A 21726-nucleotide genomic window follows, 5' to 3' on the forward strand; every position below is an offset into this window, starting at 1 on the left:
AAAATTATATATTAATATTATAATATTATGATTTCATTTATTATTTAATATAATTAATAATATATAAACTTATAATTCTTATTATAAATTATTTATATAATATTCTTTAATTTATATATTTTCTTAAATATAAAATAATATAATTAGAGCTAAATAAAGTTTCAGTTTTAACTAAACCTTATTATATATTTTCTTTATTAAATATTTTATAGATAATTAGTATTATATAAGACAGGGTATTGCATTTAAGCGGGAAGTCGAGTAGTATTTGTGCGTCGCCAAAGGAGCCCTTATACATTTATCTACTCAAATCGGTTTTCATCCCCTGTTCAAGAATCTCCATCTCGCATTTAACCAATCAAGCTGCTCTTCGCGAAAGTTATCCTTCTCCACATGTAAGTTAAGCGTATTGGCGAGGGTTGCGTTGTAGACGAAATTCTTTTCTGAGGTCTGCGTATAAGCCGGCCAATGCGGAATCCATTTCAGTCCATGTTTATTTGGATCCCCGTAATTTGCAAAACTGATGAAATGTACCTGCATTGCATAGCTAACATTGCGCATTGCTGGTACATCAGGGAGGGAGGGGTACGGTGAACCGCTGACATATGGGAGCGCAAATTCAAAACTAAGCTCTGCACCATGTTCAGCAAATCCAACACCTAGGCCTGGCGTATAGACTAGAGGGATGCGGCTGGGATCGACATCCCAGCGGAATGAGTATACTTTCTTTCTAGTGAGGCTGGACCAGGACTGAGCTGTCAACCGTCGTCCGGCCTGCATAGCATAGTCATTGATAAAGCCATAGATGCGTCGCGTTTGATTTCCAGACTTGATACCGATTGTAGCCGTCAGCTCAGGCCAGTTTATGCTCATTGGCTCCGAGTAGGGTGGGTATTGTGCGTCTTCCGGCCATAGCTTGAGCACTTCCTGCACCATATCCGGTCCTAAACCGAAAGCCGTGGTCAGGATATTTGCAAACTCTTCGTTGGTATTGATGGCAATTTGTGCACCAAGCGCCTCGGACATGCCTTCATCGGTATTACAGCCGATGAGAATGTCCACAGGTGCGAGTAGAGCAGGCTTGTGTGCGTATGCGACACTAGCAGAGTTTCGGATGATATCTCCATCGATCATGGGCTGGAAATTCAGCAATCCGCCCAAGGAGGTGAGAGTTGCGTTCAAGGTTGCAAAAGGGACTATCAACATCGTCAGAAACAGATTTCGCAAGCTGCAAAATTGAGTGGCGGGCTGTGTGACTTACGTTCGCGCATACACTGGAGGGAATCGATGGCGTAATAGCATCCAGTCGCGTTGGCCACATTATCATAGCTCGTCTGCGCTGTAGTTGGATTACCAGCGCCTACCCCGAATGCGGTGCCGCTTACTGCAATTGCTTTCTGGAAAAGGTCACTGTTATCTCCTCCGTAGGCCATATTCAGGAATCCGATGGAGAATGCACCCGCGCTCTCGCCCCATATTGACACATTATCGGGGTCACCACCAAAGCCCCCGATGTTCTCCTTTATCCATTCCAGTGCCTTCCACTGATCACGAATGCCCAGATTCGTAATTCCTTGCGATTGAACCTCGATGCTGTAGACAAAGCCGAACATGCTAAGGCGATAGTTGATGCTGACAACTATCACTGGCTTCTTGATTGCAACTGAATTCTGCACAATGAAGGATGTGTTAAACTCGCGGTCGTTGATGCTGCCTTGACGGTAGCCACCACCATATATCCATACCAAAACAGGTAGCTTTGCCCCAGGTCTTGTTCCAGCAGGTCTGACGACATTGAGGTTCAGACAGTCTTCGCCGGATTCTAGGTATGGAAGCAGATTGTTGGTTCCAAAGCCAGAACAAGTTAAGCCGGGTTCGATTGCATCACGGAAGCCGCTCCAGGTCTCTGTCAGCGACTCGGCCAAAGCGAAACGTGGCGCGTGGGCGAATGGAATGCCGCGAAATATCTCTTGGGATAGCTGAGGGACGCGAACACCGGTGTAGGTGCCATTCTTCGTTCTTGCAGCAGTTGCAACGGGCGCGGTTGATGCATAAGTTAGCGGATAGGAATAACAATGGTTAATTAGTGAGCCTGCGCAAACAAGGAAAAAGGAGAGACGCATTATGACGTTAGCACGTACGAGACCTTGGCTTCCTCGCAGTCCCAACGACCCGGATTGCGAAATGTCAGGGCATATTTATTATACACTTCTCCCCAGACCCCACAGGAACCGCGAAGTCTTGTGTCATCGGGTAAGCACAATTATAAACACCGATTGTGGAGAAACATAGACTCCCATATTTCCGATGATCTAGCTTGATGGAGTAAGTAGCTCGTACAATGGACAATAAAAAGGACCGAGCGGGAGAGCCTCCGGAATAGCGCCGAGTAGATAAATGTTTTTTCCCGTGCGCCGCATTTTCCGTGCTACGCCTACTCGTTCGGCCGGGCTCACCTGGTTCTCGCTTAGCACGCTTACCAGGTGAGGGAGGGCAATACGTAAAAACCAGCAATATACAAATGTAAAACCCCACCAAAAATCAATTATTCGCATATGATTTTGGGAGCAACGGCACGCAATTAATAACTCGTTAAGAAGCGGGAATAGTTTGGTAATACTGAAACTTCTACCCTCTAAAATTTGAAGCCAAAAATTCGTAGTTATCCGTTCCGCTGCCACCAGCTTTACATGGCCCGTGCATCGGAGCGGCTCGCTTAAATTTCAGCCAATCAGAGGGCTGTATTCCATTCCAAACCCTTCGATTTCTACTTCTCCTCATGAAATATATCAAAACAGCTATTATAATTACATAAATGAACGTCGCACTGCTTACACCCAAAGGAGGACGAGTACTTACTGCTTTCCCGGCCTCTATTAGATGCAATTTCGCTCAATGCGACCCTTTTTCTTGGCCGATCCCTATATCTCAAGCCTTTACAGGCTACGCAGTACCCCCTTTTAGCCATCTTTACTAGCTCGTGCGATTCCACAGGTACCTGTTTAGCTCCCTGGCTAATCTGTGATATTCTTCTCTTTGGACAGATCTTACTGTCTCTCCCTTTAGCTAGTAAAGCACTGACTAGCTGTCTCCTGAAATCCTGCTGGCTTCTGAAGCTTATTTCCCTAGGTTCAGGGACATCGCTACATAAAGCTAGTAAATAGCAATTGATCAGAACCGTACGAAGTAGCCAGTGCTCTAGTACTTGGTGCCCTCCCCGCTCCACGTACCGTAAACCAGCGTTCTGGGCAGTCAGGTGATCAAACTCGTCAACTGCTCCCATATGATAGTTATATCCATCCGCAATTACAGGAATCGAGAGTATCTTTGTAGCCTGATTACCAAAGGGTATTCGTGCAGTCTTCGCTTTAGAAGAAGTCTCCTTAGGCCTCTTCCTTAGCCGTAAAACACGCTCGTCACCTGATATAAAGGAAGATATCATTAAAACAAAGGCTTGATCTTTTTACCTAACGTAATACACTTCTCCATTAGGCGTATACCTGGAATACGTTTCACCCCAGGGTATTACGTCCTTTTTGTCCGATTTCTGGAGGTCAAGAAGCTCCTTAATAACCCTACCAGTTGTCCTGCAAGTCCCAGTAATCGCAACTCCCTGGGAGCGAGTATATTGGATAAAGCGAGTAGAAACAAAGAGATTATTAAGGTAAATGTAATATCCAGAGCCCTTAGGAAGCTTGGGCAACCTTTTAATTAAGTGCAGAACTACTACTTGTATCTTATTTCCCCCATTTCCAGCCTTAATTATCCCACCAAGCTCTCGTAGAGTACATACTCCCACAGGCCCATTTTTTTGACCAGGAATATGCCAGTTCCATACGAGTAAGAACCCCCTTTGGGCTGCCTCCCAGACCTTATATCCTGTAGGTATGGGCTTGTTTGGAACAGTGGTTGTTTCTTTGGATCGACCTTCAAATCGTATGATTATCTTATTGATTGCCAAGTCCCGTCCAGGCTTCCAAATACCCAAATTAACCTCTTGAATATGTGTACTAAAAGCTTTAACCTGCTCGGCAATTTATTAGCTAGTTTCAGGTAAAATGAACCGAGTAATAGGGGCTACCTTCTTATATGGGCCTTGTTCCTGATTTCCATGGAATCGTATATATATATGGAGCTCCTGAAACCGATTCCTACTCAAATACTTCGTAATTAGATACTCAGGTATCATATTCTTTGTTATCCAATAGTCTGCGATCTTATTATCTATATGCAAGCTCATATATATTCGAATTGCAAGGTAGATATATATCTCTCTATAGCATATTAGGTACTAATCGTTTGCTCGTACGTAAGGGCCAGATTCGTCTGAAGGTTTTCGCATATAGTTATTTGTCTTCTCAACTATTAGATCAATAATTTTGGGGATATAGTATATAGTAAACAAAGTAATAGGATCATCTGGAGAGACGTCTTCAGGTAAGGTGATTTCCCAGCCGAATTGGGGCAATTGCATAGGCTTGAAAGCACTTCCCTGCTTGCGTAATGGATCTTTATTAGGCCGAAGGGTTCCTTTATTAGTGGAATCAAATACGGTAGCGTCTGGCATCCTGATTATAGTATAATTAATGATTTAATTGAGTATTCAGTGGTTTATTTACATATAAACAGGAACCAGAGTTTTGGTATTCCTCCGGAATAATGGTTTTTCCGACGCACGGGCCATGTAAAGCTGGCGGCAGCATAGCGGATAAGGGGGGTCAAATTTCCCTATATAAATTTTTGCAGTGATTTGTATATTACTGGGTTTTATATATTGCCCTCTCTAGGGATAATAAAAATTTAATTAATTAAATTATAATTAATAGTCAAATTATTATTATTTATTAATAATCAAGCCATTATTAAATATATAATTTTATATATAATTTATGATTTTTAATGAAAATATTAATTATATAATATAATATTAAGAATAAAGTTATATTTTTATTTCTTTCTATTTATAGTAATATTTAATACTAGTATCTTATTAATAAAGATACTAAGATCTTCCTAGTTCTCCTCTTTGTTATTATTATTAATAGCTTTAATAATTACTAAATTATTTTCCTAATTTAATAATAAATCTATTATTAGTTTTTTTAATAGCTATATTTCTCTATTCGTTTTATATATTACTATATATATTAATCTTTAATTAATATATATAAAACAGAGCTTATTTATAGTTCCAATTAATATTTAATTTCGCATCTTTAATTATAGGAAATTTATAATAGAAAAAGCATATTCAGAAGCTATAGAATTAGTAATTATATATAAGAAATTAAGGGCTAGTTTAGATAGTTCTAGAGATTTAATTGCCTATTATAATTAGTAAATAATTAATACTATAAAGCTATTAATTATTTACTAATATTTTTTAAAAAAAATATTACTTAATTATTAAAATATATTTAATAAGAATTTAAAGCATGAAAATTCCCCTATTTCTTTTTATATTAGAAGAACTTATAAAAGCCTTTAATTCTAAGCCTTTTAATTATAAAGCTATTTATTTATATAGAAAATATATCTATAAGAATAATATTATAATTCTCTAGAAGAAGTATATATATTACTAAATAAATGAATTAAAGCAATATTTTATTTATATATTTCATTTACCTTTATTTATTTATATATAATAATTCTTGATTTCTTTTTATTATAGCCTGCTTTCTTATATCTTATATATATAAAAATAGATATTAATTACTATTTATTAAGAATATTATAGTATAATAAGCCGTATTTTATTAAAATTACTTTATTTTAATAGTTTTAATATTTTGGTTATATAATAAAGGCTATAGCCTTTTATATATAACTTATAAGAACTATATAAAAAAGTTAGTTTTTCTATAGTTCTAGATAATAATTCCTTTTTTATATTTAATTAATTGAACTTTTATATACTATATACTATATACTATTTATACTTTTAATCTTATTATTTTATTATTAAATTATGTTTTATATTTTAGTATACTTTATATAAGTTTTTATTTTATTATAATTTCTTTCTTATATATTTTATAATAAGTAATATAAGGAAAATTAAAACTTTATAATTAAAGTAATACTTTTATAAAGTTCTAAAAGATTTTTATAAGGCGGATTATTAGCTTAGTAAGTTTAGGGAAAAAAGGACTATTATAATATTTTAGGCCTAAAGCTAAAATATTAAAAATATATAAATATTAATTTTAATACCTTATATTAATTTCTAATATATCTAATAACTTAAATATAGGTTAGTTTTAAGATATAATTACTAGTATAATATATAGAAGTAATAAGAATAAAGGCTAATTATAAAAGAAAAAGAAATAGAAGAAATATAAAAAAAATATTATACTAAAATAATATAAATTAAACCTTAATTAGAAATGAACTTTAATACTCGAAAATAAAATTATATTATTAATTTATATATTATTTTTAGTTATAATAAATACCGGAATAAAAATAATATTAGTTTTAGTAAAAAAGCTTATTTCTAAATCCGGAAAAGATATCTAAAAAAGGAAATACCCTTAATTTCAAATAAAATAATAAATAGAAATTAGAAATAAGAATTTAAAAAAATCAGAAATAAGAAATTATATAAATAATTTAGAAAAGCTTTTAGAGAAAAGAATGAATATTAAATAAAGAAAAAGAAAAGAATTCAGAAAAGTTAGAAAAATTAGCAAAATTATATTTATTAATTTTATTATTGTTTTTAATAATATTATTAAATATATTTAGTTTAGTAAAATTAAGGGAAAATACTATAAATATTAAATTAATAGAATAGAAAAAATAATATAAGTAATAGAAATAAGACTAGAAAAGCTATTACCTTATTACTACTAATATTAAAACTTAAACCTAAACTAAATTTATTATTATTAACTCGTTTCTCCCAAATTCCAATTCCTAAACTAAAAAATATATTTAAATAAGAAATTTGTTCTTTAGAAACCTTATTAATAGAAGTCTTAAATATAAAAACTTTATAATTAATTATAGAAAAAATTATTAAGATTAGTATAATTAAGAATAAATATATACTAGTACCGGATTTAAACTTATTATTTATAAGAGCTCCTGAAATACTATAGTTTTATAAAAATAATATCTTTATATTCTTGAAATAATATATAAATATATATAAGAACTATTATATTTCTAATAATATTAAAAGAAAAAGAATTATCTATTATATCTTTTTTATTTATAAGAATTAGATTAAAGCTATATTAAAGTATTATACTAATAGCCCAGAAGATTATTAGGAAACTAAATTCTTTAAGGCTTTATTAAAGGAATTCCGAGAATATAACTAGAAAATACTTAAAATTAGCTATAATTTTCTTAATTAAATTATTATATAAGTCCAGAATAGAAAAATCTCTTTTAAGTATTATATTAATATATTTAATAAAGTATTAAAAGAGTTATTAAAAAGAAAAAAAAATTACTTAATACCAAGAATTTATAACGGAATTATTTATTCTAGTAAGAGATTATATTCTTAAAAATATAAATTTTAAACCTATAAATATTTCTATTTATAAATATAATAAAATATATAAGAAAATAGTAATATTTTATTAATATAAAAAAAAACAAATACTATTTTAATATTATTAATAACCTAGATATATCTAGGCTTAGATAAGAATACTTAAATATAGTAATTTATAATATAGTTCTCAAGCTAGAAAATAATTATTCTTTACTAGTTTTTTTTATTATATTTCCTAAAACTACTATAAATATAAATAAAAAGAGAATCTAGCCTATAGCTAATTATATAAAATCTATTAAAAGTAGTAAATTTAAAGGAAATAATATTAACTAGTTAGTAAAAAGTCTAGAAAAACTATTTATTACTATAATAACTTAAAAGAATTTATAGAAAGAATTTAATATAGCTATTATTATAATTCGGGAAAATATTTATAGCCTATTTATAAAATCTAGCTAATTATAATAAATATAATTCGGGTTTTTAAAAAAAATATACTAGAAGTTATAATAGAGGTTATAAAGAATATTATAATAGCTATAATAATTAAACTAAAATAGATAAAGAATCTAAATAATTATATTCTAGAGGGAATTAATTTTAAATATAATTAGAAAATACTATTTATATTAATATAGCCTATAATATAGATCTAGAACTAAAAGAATAAATTTATTATAAATATTATAATAGAAATAAAAATAATAATATTAATTTAGAATATATTTATATTTCTTAGTTCTATTATTTACTAATAAAAAAGCTTATAAATTGTAAATATATTTACTAATTTAATAAAAGATAATATAAAAAGCTATTTAAATCTAGATAAAAAAGTATTTCTTTTTTCCTTATTAGTAAATACTAATAGTTTAATTAAATTATTTCTTAAGTTCAAAAAAAAGAATTTAATTATAATTTAAATATTTAACTTAAAAATATTTAGAAAATAGTAAAAGATATCTAGTTTACTAAATAAAAAGAAAAAAGAACTAGCTAACTGGAATCTATATATAAAAGCAAATAAGTCATATTTAGGAAATCTAAATAGCTACTTTATTTTAGAGGAAATTCTATTAGAATTACTAATATTTCAAGTTCTAGAATTAATAAATAATATTAAGATTTGGCTATAAATAGTATTTCTATTAATACTATAACGGGTTTCTTATTAAAAAAAAAGAGAAAAGAAATAGAAATAGCTAAAAAGGTTTTCTAAAAATAAACTAGAATAAAAGAAAAGCTATTTTATATAAGAAGCCAGAAAAATACTATTTTAAGAAATAATAAATAAAGAAATAGTCTAGCTAAAAATATAGATATTAATATTTCCGGAAACAAATAAAATAAATTAGAAACCTAGTATATTCTTAATTATAATAAATATAAAACTCCTAAAATTAATAATATTCTAATAAAACTATTAAAAAAAGTAATTATTCTATTTCTGAAAACTTAAAAAAAAATTTTATTAATATTTTAAAAATACTAAATCTAGCTACTATATTTTAGAACTAATAGATTAAGAATAATACTTTCTATTTTAGTATTTTATAAATAAGAAATACTATTATATTAAATATAATTAAATAAACTAGAAAATCTATAAGACTAGTAGCTATAGCTTATATAATAAATAGAATATTTAAAGAATTAGAAATATTAGCTTAAATATCTAATATTAATAGAATTATTTAATTTAAAAGTAATAGTATTAATATTCGAATATTACTAGCTTATAAATATATTATATAATTTCTATATTTCTAATTTATATTTCAGAAATCTTAAAAAAGTATTAAATATAAAGAAATAATTAATACTAGAACTAAAATTAATATTTTCTTTAAAAAGATCTTTAGAAATATTAGTAAAATAATATATAATATTATAAATTATTAAATATCTATTATTATTAGAACTAAATTTGAATTTATAAAAATAATAAAGCTTAGAGCTAAGATTATAAATAGAATAGAATATAAAGATATATTTTTTCTAGTTAAAAAAGCTTTAAAAATTCCATTTAGTTAATTATTTCTAATAAAAATAAAAATAATAGTTTATAAAATAGAAGATTTACTAATCCTAAAAATAACTAGAATATTTATATTATTATAATTATTCTATTTTTAAAAAATACCAGAAAATAGAAAAAAAGTAATAATTTAAGAATATTAAGCTTCTAGAGTTAAGAAATTGAATAATATAAAATAAGAAACTAAAAAGAAAAAAGAAAAATAGAATTTAATATTATAACTAGTAGTAGTATTAGAAGAAATAGAAAAATATTAGAATTTCTTACTAATTCTTTTATTTTGGATTTAGAAGTTTAGAAAATTAATAATATTTTTGGGAAAACTAAAATAAAAAAGATTCTAGTTAAAGTATTATTAAAAATAGTTCCGGATTTAATAAAAATAAAATAATAAGAATATTAAATAAAAATATTTCTAAAGCTATAAAATATAGAACCCAAAACTAGAAAATATTCTGAAATATATAAAAGCTTAAAAATATATATATTAGAATACTAGATAAAAAAATACTTTTTATACCTAAATAGAAAGAAGCTAAATAAGAAGATTATAAACTCCGGAGATTAAATAAAAAGAATATTAAAGAAAATAGCTATAATTCTTAAAGAAAAAAATAATAATTATAATTTATTTCTAATTATAGAAATATAAAAAATATAAAATAAGAAGATTTAACTAATAAATACTAATAATAGAACTAGAAAAGACTCAGGTAAATACCCGAACTAGTTTAAAAGATTTAAAACTAGAGAATATTTATAGAAATATACTAGGAAATATAAGAATTACCTTTTATTAAAAATATTAGCTATTTTAAAAGATTTAAAATTTATTTCGGAATGTTTTAAATAATTAGATATTAGTAACTAGCTCTAAAAAAACTAGCTATATTTCGAGAATTAATAATTAATTAAAAAGATATAATTATATTTAATTAGAAAGAAATAAAAAAAGTCTATAAGAATATTAGTTTATTTATTCTAATTAAAACTATTAAATATAAAGCCCAATAAGAGAATAATTTCTTATATTCTAATGTTCTAATACTAGTAATAATAAAAATACTATTAGAATACCTAGATTATAAAGTTTTTAAGAAATATAACAAATATTATTAAAATCTATAATTCTTAGTTATAAAAAAGATTACTAGAACTTATAGACTAATTAATACTACTATAAAAATAAATTTAGTAATCTTATAAAATACTAATTTACTTTTATTTATTAATAAGATTTCAGAAGAATTTACTAAATATATTTATATTTTTTTAAAAAAAAATTTTCCGAATATAATTAATTTATACTAAATACTTATAATATCTCTAGAACTATTAAAAATAACTATACTATTTTAGGAAACTATTAATTCTATTATATAATTTATATAAGTTATTATAACTATTATAATACCGGGTTCTAGGCTTGGAAAGTAAAATAGAATAGCTCTTAATCCGAGGATTCTAAACTAAGAAAGGAAGCTTATATATATAAGAGCTTTAATATTCTAAATACTAGCCCCAGCTATATATATTATTATATAGTTACGTAATACTAAATTTCCTAGCAAAGCAGTAAAGTATAATATTATTCCTCTTCTTTTAGGAAAGCTTATCCCGAATACTCGAAAATTATATAATCTTATATACTCTTATATGTCCTTATATATCTTATTTCCGGTATTTTCTATTTATATATTCTACTAGTTCCTAATATACTAGCTCTTCCAAATCTGAATCTGAATTAGAATCAGGGCTATCTATATAATACTATTATATAGTCGAACTATCTAGTTAAAAAACTGGTTATATAAGAAATACTAAAACTTAAGCCCAAATCTCCTATATATTACTTGCTCTAGGAATACCAGAGCTCTCTACTACTCCTTATACGTTCTTTAGTCTTTTATTTAGCCTATAATTATATAAATATGAATTCTTTCCTATTATACTTTTATACCAGTTATAGATAATATTTTCCATATAGTAGATTTCCCCTAAATCTTAAGGGAGATCCGTATAAGATATATTTATAATATAAGATCTCTTTATTTATATATATCCGGACTTATATACTTGATTACTAATCTTCTTTAGGTCAAACGGGCTATAAGGTATTTCCCTCTTATAGATATTAATCCGAATACCCCTTAATAAATATATACCGGACCTATATAGCCTCCTATAAATAAGGATAACCCTCGGCCTCGAAAACGGATCCGTTAAATCTATAATAAGCTAGATACGGCCCGTAGCTAGCTAATAGAAGCTATTCTATTACTATTACTATCTTCTTCTTCTCTTTCTTCTTTTCCTCCCGTCTTACCTATTAGCTTTTATTTATAGTTCCGGGATTAGCCTGCTTATAATCTTGGCCTAATAAATATTAAGTATAAGAATTATAATATAAAATACTAGATATTAGAAACAATTACGAATATAAATCAGAAATTTGAGTTCTATTATAAGAAAAGAAATATAGTAATAGATAAGTTACAAGTACTTCTATTCTTTTTATAGGCGCTTTTTAAAGGAAATAATCTATAAGCCTATAGCTTTTATTAAAATATAAGAATATATAACTTTATACTTACTTTTATATCTATAAGCTATACTAAAGATATATATATTAATCTTTCTTATAATCTTTACTATTTTCAGATCTATAGGAAGCTATTTTATTACTAGAAACCCTTAGAGCCAGGCTTATAGCAGGTTCCAGCCTTTATTTAATTATTTTTTTATAATTTAGACTATATAACTAATCTCCGGTTATAGTACTACCCGTAACTCAATCGAGCTATTTTCTATAGCCTTTATAAGATACTTGCGAATTATAGTAATTCCTTTATATAAATCTATAAGATAGCCCGGGAATAATTAACTAGCTAAACGAGTTACTTTCAGATCCTTTTTAGCCTGTAAATATATCTAATTCTCTAGTCTGGGGCAGACTATTACTATAAGAACCTTCCTATAGCTATAAAGCTAGCAGGAATCCTTTCAGACAAGTTTATAGATAAGAGTTAATATAATATTCTTCTTATAATTTATAAGCCTGGCTATTAAAGTCCACAACTTTACTAGATAACTATTACTTATATAGTATATATATTTCTTTTTCTATATAATAAATACGGGTAATATTATAAAATAACTTTATAGGATATCTATTATATCTATTAACGAATCCGTTTAAAGTAATAGCCCTTTTACTAGTTCTATTTATATATCTATAATTATAAGATATTATCTCTCTTTTATACTTACTAGCTCTTTTAATAATATATTATAGATACTTTTATTACCTATAAAACTATATTTCTTAATTAGTTCCGTTTATACTAAGATAAGATCTATACGAATATATATAATAATTTAATAAATACTTTTATTTATAAGAATATTTTAGTAACTAATCTAGATTAGTAGTTTATTCTTCTATTTTTTTTTATAAATAGAGATTAGTTTATATAGTATCTTTTTTAAGATTTAATAGCTATTATTTATTATTTTGGAAAGCCTACCTTTTTTATTACCTTTATAACTAATCTATAATAGCTAGAGATTATCCAAGAATTATATAGCTTATAACCTATAAATAGGCCAGATCTAATTACTTATATATTTTGACTCAAGATTTAAGAGCTTTTTATAAATCTCAAGAATAGTCTTTTTAGACTATATATAGGCTATATTTATATAATTAAATACTAGAAATAAGGGCTTCTATATTTATACTTACTCTTATTCTTATAAATATTTATAAAGTTTAATATACCTAAATATATAAATAAGGTTATATATACTAAGCTACTAGATCTATTATAGGACTTTATAGGCAAGTTTCTGGCTTTAGTTATAGGTAATATATCTTATAATTTATATAGAAAGAATTATATATAGGCCCTATATATGATCTATAAAAAAGCTTATAGCTTATTAGTATATTTCAAAAGGTTCCTAAAGGCTTTTATAGACTATACTATAATCTTTAAGAATAGCTATCCTAAATACTATTATTGGAATAATAAGCAAATATTTATAGTCTATAAATCCGGTACTTGGGACTAGTAAATTATTTATAATAATTACTGGATTGTTTTATATAACCTGTATTTCTTTTAGAAATTCTACTTATATATTAATATAGAAATATATACCTTAATTCAAATAATTAAGTATATTTATAAGTATATATATAAAAGAGTAGACTATATAATAGTTATAATTATAGCTATAGATAACGAGATTACCCGGTATATATATACCCGTTATATAAGTTTATATAAGGCTATTTAGTAGCTATTCGAATTTCCTATATATTAGGAATTCCTTCCTATTTAGTATCTTATAGTTTATCTTAAAAAGAAGTAAATAATCTACTTTCCAGATAATATCTTTTTTATAGCCCTAGCTATAAAGACTATAAATACCTATTTAATCTTAATAGCTTTCTTTAAATATAATACTATATATAAGAATAACTAGTAATACTTATATTTGAAGTTTCCGGCCTACTTTATATAGATTCTAAAAACTTATATATAAAAATACTACTAGTAGAATAATAATAATCGGATTAGCTATATATATTACTATAGCCCTATTTCGGGCAAGTAATACTACTTATAGTTCTTATTTATAGTTATTTATAGCCTATAGTTCTTTATAAATCTATATTTAGTTAAAAGTATCTATTATTTAATATACTAGACTACCTATATTACTTATAGCTTAGTAAAGAATAACTAGAAATAGTATTAGTATTTTAATAAGGCTATCCTATTTATACCTATAAGTAGTTTATAGATATTATTCTTAACTAGCCTCTACTAGTAGCTAATTACGGACCTGTTAGTAATCTAGAACCGGTATAAGTACTATTTCTATAATAATTTCTGGTACTAGCTTACCTATAATAGTAGTTTCCCATTTCTGCTTTTTAACCTATACTATAATTATAGCCTTTTCTTACTTATATATAGGCTTATAAACTAGTAATAGTTACTTACGAACTACGGGCTCTTGTTTTTTGTCTGGAATTAGACTAGTAAGTACTATTTCTTATTTATATTATATACTTTTAAGAACTAGGTATTACTTATAGTTATAATACGAGTCTAGCTTAATCCTAATTAGTAATTATATTTTATAAAAATTATAATAGCTATTAAATCAGATTTATAAATAGCCTATTTCTATTTATAAGAGCCAGATAATATAAGTAAGATATTCTTATATAAGGTATTTTATTATTACTTTTATAAATAAGGGCAAATAGTTCTTTATATAGTATTTATAAGTATTATAACTCTTTTATTATTAAATAAATATATATCTTATTTCTAGTTCAAGATTTTAATTAAGCTTTATAAATTATCTATAAGTTCTATTATAAAGTAAAATATCCTTAGATAGATTCTCTAGTCTATAGATCTTATTATCTGAGATAAGGTACTAATATAATATAAGTATTACTTTAAGGTTATTTACTAGCTTTTAATAGATTTATAGTCTATAGCAAATAATATTCTTTTTAGAAAAATATTTATAATTCTCGATAGGAACTTTACCTAGATTCTTCTAATTATATTATATAATTTATAGATAGATATTATTACTATATACTTTTAATAATTATTTATTTAGCTATAGCTCAAGTAGCTCTATTTATAGACTAATATACGGGTTTATAAGAATAAGAATAGCTAGGAATTTATTTACTAGATTAGTAAATTACCTAATAACTCAGACCCTAATAAAATAATAGTAATTCCGGACTATATAAACTAGCTAGTATTAATTATAAATCTAATTAGCTATATTTATTTCCCAGATCTTTTCTTCCGGACTACTATAGATCCATTAACCTTTTATAGGTAGTATCTCTTAACTATATTAAATATTATAGTCTTAAAGCTTAATACCTATATTCTTAGATATTTATTAGGCTAATTATAAATATACTAATTAGTAGATTCCCTAGATATAAATAAATCTTCAGATAATAATTTATATAAGCTATTTATAAAATAGCTATAAAGTATTAATCTTTTTTTCTTATTATTATCTTAGTTTATTCTTAAGATTAGGGCTCTAATACTACTTTTATAAAACCTATATTTATAAGAGGATTTATATAATAGAATCCGGATAATAATTATAAGCTTATAGGTATATTATATTAAGGTTTACTTATTTAGAAGAGATTTTAATAGCTAGTTACGAGTAATTCTATAGATTAAGCTATTTACTATAGATATTAGCCTGGGAATTACTTTCTTCCGGAAATAGTTCTCGGTTTATTTATATTTTATAATAACTATTAATAAGTTATAAGATTAGTTCTTTTATACTATTAGTTTAGACTTATAGATGCCTATATTTACTTATAAGCAGTTTTATATAGGGATTTCCCGTATATTATTTATAAAAGGCTTAAGTATCTTTTTATTATATAAAAACCTGTCTAGAATACTTAATATAACTTATTCTAAGGTCTTAGCTAATTTATTTTAGTACTTTATCTCTTATAGGTACCTTATAGGTACTAGATAGCCTTACGAATTAGGTTAAGGGATTTGGGAATTCGTAACTATTTATAACTACCTATAAGTATCTATATCTATTTATAAATAACTTATAATTATTACTTTGAATATTTTAGGGCTTAAATAAACCGAGAATACTATATTATTAGGTATTAAAAGTATATACCTCTCTTAGATAATCCTTTATAGGATTTATAACTCTTTATTCTACTTACTTTTCTCTCTCTCCTCTTCTCTCTCTTTCTTTTTCTCTTTCTCTTCCTCTTCTTTCTCTTCCTCTTCTGTCTCTAGTACCAAGTAATTTGTCCTCTCTTTCTCCTCTAGTACCTCTGCCTTCTCTTTATAAAGAGCTACTAGCTTCCTATAAAGCTTAGCGAAATGGTATATTCTCTGAGAGGAAGTAAGTAGGCGGCGGTAGTAAGGAATAGCAAGGTAATAGGCTATTTATATATTAGTTATAATCTATAATAATCTGTAGTAAATATATATATATAAAGATAATCTACTAGGAGCGATCCGGTTACTTATATAACTACCAGAAGTAATCCGGCAAAGCAGATATGGGTTAGTAGTAGTAGAGGCAGGAGCTAGAGCTAGAGCTAGAGCTAGAGGGAGAGGGGGAGCGGCGGCGGTACCTATAAGTATCCGTTAGGTTAGTTATAGTCCGTAAAAGATTAGTAAATAAATATAAAAAGCACTTATAGAAAGAATAATAGATACTCTTACTGCCATAATAGCAGTTAGTATAGCTTTCTCTAAACTAACTAGCCATAACTATATATATTATCTATATACCTGATCCGCTAGTATAATATATATATCCGGCGGTATAAACTTGACTAACGAATTGGCCAAGCTCAGCCTCCAGGTTGGCAGGCCGGGCGGGGTTAGTGGTACGGCCGGGCCGCAAAACAGGCACCCGTAGCGGAGCCAGCAAAGAGAGTGCCGTTATGGCGCGGGTTGGGCGGGCGGGCAGGGCAGGCAGGGCAGGGCAGGGCAGGCAGGGCAGGCAGGGCAGGTGCTGGTACTGGTACTGGTACTGGTACTGGTACTGCTGCTGCTGCTGGTACTGGTGCTACTGCTGCTGGTGCTGCTGCTGTTGCTGCTGCTGGTACTGGTGGCAGTGGTGGTGGTGGTGGTGGTGGTAGTAGTACTGAAGCTGGAGCTGTAGCTGGGGCTGGTACTGGTACTGCTGAAGCAGCGGGAGCAGATGGGAGAGAAGATATTCTACGGACCGTAAGGAGCGTTACAGGCCAGGGGCAGGCCCGTAGCGGGTATAGGATTGACTTACGTATGTATATATGTGTTTATTGAAGGAAAGAAGCTTTGGAATTCGAAATTAAAACCTACCTTATTTAGCTTACCTGGAAAATTTTTAGCCTTCAAAAAGTGAATTTTCAAAGTGAATTTAAAGTTAGTAAAGCTGATATCCCTTAAATAAGTACCTGAGGCATCTAATTAATCTCGAATCGAGATCAGGGCAAAATTAAAGACTGGCCCCGAAGCTTGCATAGGGCCGCCAGGCTTTAATTTTAGCGAAGCGGCCCAGATCTCGTAGGGTCTAATTGAGTAATTAGAATTGTAGCTATCAGAATCAGAATCGTCAACCATACAGATTCTAACCTTTCTACCGTTCTCGCCTACTATAATCTTAGGTCCTGGGGGTATCTTCTTCCTGTATGGTTCAATATCACAGTCCTTTACCCAGTGTTCGTTACTTCCACAGCGTATACACTTGCCCTGCTTTCGGAGTAGCTAGCGTTCTGCCGGGCTTATAGATCGTACTCGATTCGTAGAAGGAAAGGAGGGTCGTAGAGGAAAGCATCGTAGAGAGGAGGATCGCGGAGGCTTGGTAATCGCGCTAATGGTATTAATAGTTAATATATCCATGGTATTGTATAAATGGTAAGGCTTCTTCTCAGAGCTCTGTTATTCGTACGTACTAGAGCGTCCAGCTAGCTATTATACCGTCTCAATGAACTTGGTATAGGTTCGAGGGAGGTTTAATTGCTATACTAGTCTGTTCTTAATCGTTGTATTGAGTCCTTGACAAAAGGCTATAATCTTATTAATATCGTTCCAGTCTTGTCCGCGTGCTTCGTATAGAATTCGTTCAAACTTAGTAATGAATGTATGAAGCGAATTAGTACCTTGCTTGAGAGAGTATAGCTTGTCCTCTGCTTCCTGTACCTTATTCGGATTCGAGTAAACGCGAGAGAGCTAATCGAGAATCGAGAGGTAGGACCACGTTTGATCGTCTTTAGCCTGGGAAAGCTGAGGAAGAACCATCGCTTGAACGTGTGATTCTAGATTGAGGTAGACGTAGTAGAATTAAGCAGTGGCATCACTAATAGCTTTGCTATTAACTCGTAGCTTAGCCTTGATTAAGGGGAGCCAGGTATCGAACTTGTGGACCTGGCTATTGAATTTTTCGGGGTGTGGGAGGGAGGATTTCGGCTTCGTAGAAGGGCGAGCTTGTAGGAGGAGTTACTGAATAACCTCAGCTTGACGTTGAACCTCTGCTTGGAGCTCGGTGATCGCGTTCGCGATCTGGGTCTGCGAAGGTGGATCCATTTCGAAAAAGAGAAGGGGGAATTGCAAAAACTTGAAGTAAGAGAGAGCCCAATAAGCTCTTGATCTCTCTGAAGGTGTATAGTGGTTCCGTAACCGTATGTATCGATAGCGCTATCGTCAAAGTTGCCGTGAAATCGCACTCGTGCGCAAGATGTGAGAGTGGTTTTACTTCCTCTGCAGGAACAAGAATGAGTTCAGAATAATGTCACGATACCGGGCTCTGGGCTTGGAAAGCAAAGTAGAGTGGCTCTTAATCCGAGGATTCTAAACTAAGGAAGGAAGCTCGTATATACAGGAGCTTTAGTGTTCTAAATACTAGCCCCAGCCGCATGCGTCATCGCGTGGTCACGTGACGCTAAATTTCCTAGTAAAGCGGCAGAGCATAATAATAACTATTTTAGAGAATCTATTTCTTAAAATTACTATATTATTTATTAATAATATTAGAATTAAGAAACCTTATACAAATTATAATAGATAGCTTATTTTACCTAATATTTAGTATTTTATATTCGAATACTTTTAAAACCTGAATATAACCTTAAATAAAATTAAATAAACCGGAATTAATATTAGAGAAGAATTATAGTTCTATTATAATAATATAATTATTATTAGCTTTATTTATAGAATATTTAGAAGAAGCCTTTTAAATTCAGGAATTCGCAAGATTTTAAGATAGAAATATTATAATAATATAATTAAAAGTAAAGTATTTATCGGAATTATTATTTACTATTATATTTGAATTAAGGGCTTTATAGTTATTATTGAATTCATTTATTACTTAATAAGAAAGGATATAATATAGAACTAAAATAATAAATAAATATAAATTCTTTAAGAAAAGCTTATTATTATTCTAATATTTTATAAGTTATATTATAATTTATTAGAAAATTAGGAAATAATTATATTAGTAATAAATACTAGCCTAAATAAATAAAACAGAACTCTTAATTAATATAATAATAATAAAAATAATAAAATTATATAATATAAATCTAGAATCTAAAATAATACTAAATAAAGATATAATACTACTAAAAGAAAATATTAAGAACTAGTAAAATATCTATAGAAAATATAATTCTAGCTATATAAAGTTTATTTTATTCTTAAACTAAATATTAATATATTTATTATATAATTAAGTAAAGTAGCTATAAATCTATTTAAAGCTCTAGTTATTTATTAGCTAATATAAATTCAATTATTTGATTTTAAAATCAAGTATATTACTATTAATAAATTATTGAGATATCTATAATAAAAAGGCAATACCAAAAATAATAAAAATATTAATAAATAATTAGTAATAAAGCTTAATACTATTAAAATAATATTTATTAAATAAAAAGTTTAATTAAAGGAAATAGTTCCGGTTTAGTTATATAATATTATTTTAAGAAATTAGATTTCTAAGACTTTTATTAGATATTTAAATAATAATATCTAGTTATTAGAAATTAATAATTAAAGCTTTATTATATTTAAAAGCAAATTAATAATATTAAAAAATAATAATATCCGGAAATTATATAGTAAAGGCTATAGTCTTTTATATATAATTTCTAATAAAATAATAAATAATAATACTAACTCCTATATTTTACTTAATAACCTAACTATTTTACTAGATTCCTTAAATAATAGCTATTCTAAATAATACTAGAATATTATATAATACTTTATAATATTCTCTAGACTAAAAGAAATATCTAGAGCCGAGTTTTAAAAGTTAAATAAAAAAGCTTTAAATTATAATATAAGAGATTAATTACTATAGAAAGTTATATTTAAAATATATTTATTTTAATTTATTATTAATAACTAAAGATAAAGAGAAATTATTATTAAAGAGCTATATAATAAGATTAAATATATTAAAAGAGAAAATACTTTTTATTTAATAGCTAGCTATTATTATTAGGAAAATTACTATAATTATATATAAAAATATATTAATATTTATAAAGTCTATTAATATAAAAGTAAGATAAAATAAAAAAGCTTTATATATAATAAAAGCTATATTTCTTTTCTATTATCTTGGGATTAATATAATTAAATTACTAGATTATAAAAAATATAACTTATTAGTTATTACTAGAAATAATTTCTTAGAATAAATTAAAGCTAAATCTTTAAAAAAAAACCCCGACTAATAAAAAGATTATTAAGTTTATTTTAAAAAAGAATTTATAAATATAGTTTATTTAGATAATTTAAAATTAATAATAAATCGGAATTTAAAAAAGTAATAATTCAGGAACTTAATAAACTAGAAATTATTAGAATTATTATTTCGGTCTATAATTCTAAATAAAATAAAATAATTAAAAGAAAATATTAATTAATTATTTAAATATATATTATATTTATAATAAATAAAAAAAAGCTTTAGATAAATTTACTATTATATATTCTATTTACTAATTAAATTACTATATATAAATTAACTAGATTTATTTCCTTTTATATAATTAATAATAAGGAAATTATATTATTTATAAAAATATATTTTCTAATCTAGAAAATATTTAAATAAAATAAAGTCTATAATAGAGAAATACTTCTAGAAATATATATAAAATAAATATAAATAAGAAAAAAAGATATTAAAGAAATTAAACTAAAAAGAATTAAAAGATATTAAAAGAAAAAGAAATAATTTAATATTATTTACTAGATTTATTTAAAGCCTATTTCTATAAAAAAAATCTAGTTTTTATATATAATATTAAATTAATAAATTAAAATAAGTTAAGAAATATAAAGCTATTATATTACTAGCTTAGCCTATATAAAATAAAACATATAAATTAACTAAAAGAATATTATATACTAGAAAAACTTAATAGTATTATATTTTAAAAAATATATATTAGAAATTAACTTAAAATAGTTTATTAAAAGAAATAAATTCTAGTATTTCCCTAAAAATAAAAATAATAATAAATATAGAATTAGGAAAAGAAATAATAATAGAATATTATAAATAAAATAGTATTTAGGAAATTAAAAAAGCTATTAGTATT

General features: G+C 27.0%; 2 protein-coding genes across 2 annotated transcripts; both read right to left on the minus strand.

Moving 5' to 3' along the window:
- Positions 1-318: 318 nt before the first annotated feature.
- K444DRAFT_635607 (alpha/beta-hydrolase) lies at positions 319-2123 on the minus strand (the record flags this gene model as incomplete). The annotated part of the gene is made up of 2 exons (XM_024883889.1): positions 319-1196; positions 1262-2123. 2 exons carry the CDS (start codon positions 2121-2123, stop codon positions 319-321), a joined length of 1740 nt encoding a protein of 579 aa, XP_024730114.1.
- A 596-nt stretch (positions 2124-2719) lies between these two features.
- Positions 2720-4713, minus strand: K444DRAFT_619344 (uncharacterized protein). The gene is made up of 5 exons (XM_024881498.1): positions 4678-4713; positions 4364-4560; positions 4082-4291; positions 3473-4024; positions 2720-3412 (listed from the first exon to the last, which is right to left on the minus strand). The coding sequence occupies exons 1-5, from the start codon at positions 4682-4684 to the stop codon at positions 2768-2770; spliced, it is 1611 nt and encodes a 536-aa protein (XP_024730115.1). The 5' UTR covers positions 4685-4713; the 3' UTR covers positions 2720-2767.
- Positions 4714-21726: the final 17013 nt, after the last annotated feature.

Source organism: Hyaloscypha bicolor, assembly GCF_002865645.1.
Source record: "Hyaloscypha bicolor E unplaced genomic scaffold K444scaffold_162, whole genome shotgun sequence".
NCBI lineage: Eukaryota > Fungi > Ascomycota > Leotiomycetes > Helotiales > Hyaloscyphaceae > Hyaloscypha > Hyaloscypha bicolor.